Here is a 4,269-nt window from a genome sequence, read left to right on the forward strand (position 1 = left end):
GTGAACACAACCCAACTGTTACACGTCCCTTCACATCCCTCGCCGCCACTGGACACCGCGCACGGCTAATTGAAGTTTAGAGCGCCGGCTCCTTCCAGGGGCAGTAGTACTCCCCACCACCACCCCACGCCGCTAAGGAACACCCAAGCCAGCTTTGCTCCAGCTGCCAGCAACAGCAGGGCTACGCTAACCCGAGTTAAAGACCTTCCCCGGAGGAGGCACCTACTCCTGCCTGCATTTTTGTTATCTGCTTCCAGCTTCACCCTTTCCAGACCAGCCAACTTCAGCGGAGAAGGATGCTACGCGCCAACGGGTTTTTAACAGGACCCGGACCGAGGGGAGGAAGCTCCCCGTGCAGCGGTCCTCAGCGCCGCAGCCGCGAGCTAGGCTCCCGGTTAGAGACCCCCGCCCCGCCCCGCTGCGCTCTCACCGGCAGCCCAGGAAGGGGGCAAAGCCACCCGCACCCAAAGTTTTGCTCGCGGCTGTCTGCACCCCCTTCCCCCGTCCCGGGCTCGAGCAGCCGGTCGTGCTCCGGGATCGCGACCCGGGCAGGACCGCACGGAGGCTCCCACCACGCGCCCCCCAGGTCCCGCGGAGATGCCCGCCCGCCGCCCGCGGAGAGCGCCGGGCTCCGACCAGCGGCCGGCTCCCAACTTGGGCGGCTGGGGCCGTACGGCTCCGCTCCCGCCGGCGACAGAGCCCCGCAGGGCGCGTCTGACGGGCGAGCGCTCCCGCGGCCGCCCGGCCCGCTGCGTCAAGCCCCGCCGCCCGCCTCGCGGCCCCGACGGCTCAGGCTCTCCCCGGCCCCGCGCCCCTGCCCCGACCCCGGCTCCGGCCCCGCGCCCCGGCCCCGCGCCTACCTTGAGCCAGCGCCCGGAGCAAGTGCAGCTGCAGCGCCAGGAGCGCCCACCATCCGCGCCTCCGGCCCGCGCTCAACTTTGTCGCCGGCCGCCCGCCGCGCTCCCCCGCGTCCCGGCTGGGGCTCTCGGGCGCCGCGCGGGCTCCGCGGGGCCGCCGCCGCCGCTCGGGGCCGGGCGAGGACCCCCGCGGCCGCCCCGGGCCCGCCGCGCCGCCGCCGCCCCGGGCCATGCTGAGGAGGAGCCGCCGCCGCCCGCGCCCGGCCTCGGGCCCCGCGAGCGGGACGGGCGGGCGGTGGCCGCCGGCTGAGCGGCCAGGTGCGGGGGCCGGGGGGCGGCGGAGGGACGCGGCGGAGGAGAAGTTGTCAGCGGGCGAAATTCTTGTTCACGCCGCCCACAGCGCCCCCGCAGCCGGAGCGCCCCGGCCGCGCCGCGTCTCCCGGAGGGTCCGGCGGGCGCTGAGGAGGAGGAGACGTCGCCGCCGCCGCCGCCCCCGCCCGGCGCTGAGGAGAAAGTGCGCCCGCCCGCGCGCCGGCGCTCGCCCTCCGCCGCCGCCGCGCCCCATTCACAGCCCGGCCGCACGCGCCGCCCGCCCGCGCCCGCCGCAGCCGCTGATTGGCCGCAGGGAGGCGGCTCGCGGGCCTCGCGCCCCGCCCCCACGCCCTCGCTGATTTTCAAACTCGGCGCGCCCGCCCGCCTGGAATTTCGCGCCGGGCCTCCGGCTCGCCTCGGCGGCTTTCCGCGCCGGCTGCGCCCCCTAGGGACGCGCGGAGCGTACTGCAGGCCGCCGCTGTCTCGGCAAGCGCTGGGCGGACTGCTCGGGCGGGGGCTGAGCGGGCCGCACGGGTGGGGGCGGGGGCGGGGGCGGGGGCGGCGCGGGCCTCGCCCGACTTGGGGCGTGAGGTCTCGCAGGTGGGCTGGCGCACGTGCCGCAGAGGAGCAAGTGGGCCAGGCGGCGGAGCCTCTGGCGGGTGCAGGTGGGCGCGCCCCTCCGGGAGCCTCCAGCCCGCCCTCCTCTAGCCGGCCCTCCGCTCCCCGCCCCTGCCCCGGGATCCGCCCGCTCCGGCCCCAGGGTGGGTGTTCGAGCGGTTAAGCGCCAAGTTACTGGGATTGCAAAAGAGAAACAAGCGCGATCGGATTTCCAATTCTTAGCAACAAAAGACACCACTGGGTGTAGACCCGCCGCCTGTTGCCAGCAGTGGACGCTGGCTTTGGAGAGGCGTCCAAGGTCATGTATGGCCTGCGGGAACCACAGCGCCAGGCGCTTGCCGCCAAGGTGGGGAGCCGGTCTCTGGGAAGTGTCTCCTAGGGCAAGGGGCCCTTGGAGGAAGGATCTCTTAGGGAGAAGGTGTCTTAGGGGAAGGGTCCCTTAGGGGCAGGGTCTGCTAGCGGGAAGGGTGCCCTCGGGTGAAGTTCTTATAGCGGGGAAGGGCGCCTTGGAAGCAAGGGTCTCCTAGCCCCAGGCCAGGGGAGCCCCGAGCAGGGGCGTGGGGCGGGGCTCTGAAGCTCAGTCGCATGTGGTAAGCATTAGCAGGGTTTATGGGGTGAACTAAGAGCTGCGGAGCCTGGGAGGCCAGTGTTTTTGTGGGAGGAGGCCTGGAAGGTGACACACAGTCTGATGCTGTTGGCAGTTGGCCTGGAGGAGCCTGGGGGCATGTGATGATTGAGATCATGGAAGTGGTGATGCCAGCGGGACAGGGCATGCGCCTGGCTTGGTGCTGGATCTCCAAGAAGCACTGGGTGCAGGTTCCCTGTGATTGTCCATTCGTTGCTCCAGGCGAGGGAGAGAAGAGCCGGGTCTCGGTCTTCCAGGTTCATGCGAGGGAACTAGCTCCCGCTGCCAGAGCACCTATCGAGCACTACCCAACCCTTATTAAGTCTCAGCAATGACCATGTGAAGGAAAGATGGGGAAACTGAGGCCTGAGAACCATAGCCAACTGGTGGAGATGGATTCTGACCAAGATCTGTTCCCAGGGCTTTGCGCCTTCCCAAGGCATGCAAGGAGGGCCAGAAAAGTGAGAAGCAGCCCAAAAGGTGGCTGTTCTCTGAGAACATAAGGAAGCACTAGTGGGCACTGCCAGATACAGCACAGATGCGCCTTGAGGCATGTCGTCCCTGAGGACAGGTGGATGAGACTGGGAGGGGGGCGTGTCCACTTTTATTTTCCATTGCAACAGCCCTGGGTCCTTTCTAACCTCAGGGCCTATATGAGAGCCTACCAGAGAAATAATACCTACTGTGCGCTGAGCCCGTACTGTGGGCCATCCCTGGGCGGGAACATCATGACACTAATCCCCACCACCCCCCTGTGTGAGAGGTGCTGTCCCTAGTGCAGTTGGGGACACTAAGGCTTAAGAGGTGAAGCTGCTTTGCTCAGAAATGGGGGGGGGGTGAGGGTTATGAGTGGAGCTGAGGGCTTTGAGGTCCTAGTCTTTCTAGTTGTGAAATCTAGGCAAATTGCGAACTCTAAGTTCCAGTAAAAAGTTAGAAATAATTCCCATCTCACGGGGTTGTCGCAAGGGAATGAGATAATTCACACTCAATAAAATGCTAGTTTCCTGTTCCTCCTACCAACTTGGCAGTGCTGTCCCAAACTACCCTTGCTCTGCCCACCAGTGGAGTCTGGTCCATATTTAACCTTTTCCTTTCAAATAGAAACATATGCCCATTATTTTCCTTGCAAGTAGCAAGCTGTGCCCATAGACCCCTACAGCATAGGCATGAATATGGCACAGGCGACTTCTTGAGTTCAGGACACTCAAAAAATATCCAGAGCCTCTTTTGCTACAATTTACTTTGCAGTTCAGAGACAGTTTTGTGGAAACTGGTTTGGAAATTGGAAAGCCTAAGCCAGTATACCATAGGTAGTAAGAGGAACATTGATTTCTCTGCTACTCCAAAAGGTCCTCCGATTTTTTATTTCTGTATCATCCTGGGTCAGTGAGGCTCTAACATTGCCTCATTTTACAGCTGAAGGCTCGGAAGCTACAGAAGTTTAACATACACAAAGTAACCATGTTAAAGCTAGAGTAGGAATCTAGCTCTCCTGAGTGCTATTCTAAGATTTTTTTTTTTTCCCCACCAGACTATGTTGCCTTTTACATGACTCATTAGATTACTGTCTTTGGGGATGTGTTTAGACTATGGCTATTCTTTCTGAAAAAAAGTAATACACAGAAACCTCTTCATAATGCTCAGAAGAGGACTAGTCAGCACAGAGCTAGAATATTTCTGCCTAAAACAGCCAATTAATCTCCCCATTTAATTTTTTCCGGCCCAAAAAGGTCTCAAGAAGAGAACACTTCATCCTTGTATACTTACCTTTAAAAATCTATAGACACAAATATAAAAAAATTAATAAAATTAAAATCTTTAGCCACGTATTCTAAAAGACCATGAGATGGAGGGATT

The 4,269-nt window shown here is 62.0% G+C and overlaps 1 protein-coding gene across 1 annotated transcript; it reads left to right on the plus strand.

Annotated features, from left to right (window-relative positions):
* Positions 1–597: 597 nt before the first annotated feature.
* On the plus strand, positions 598–1,950 carry LOC116876269 (proline-rich protein 2-like). Its single transcript, XM_032872319.1, has 2 exons — positions 598–1,152; positions 1,258–1,950. Exons 1-2 carry the CDS (start codon positions 598–600, stop codon positions 1,948–1,950), a joined length of 1,248 nt encoding a protein of 415 aa, XP_032728210.1.
* Positions 1,951–4,269: the final 2,319 nt, after the last annotated feature.

Source organism: Lontra canadensis, unplaced genomic scaffold, assembly GCF_010015895.1.
Source record: "Lontra canadensis isolate GAN:19392208 unplaced genomic scaffold, GSC_riverotter_1.0 scaffold45, whole genome shotgun sequence".
NCBI lineage: Eukaryota > Metazoa > Chordata > Mammalia > Carnivora > Mustelidae > Lontra > Lontra canadensis.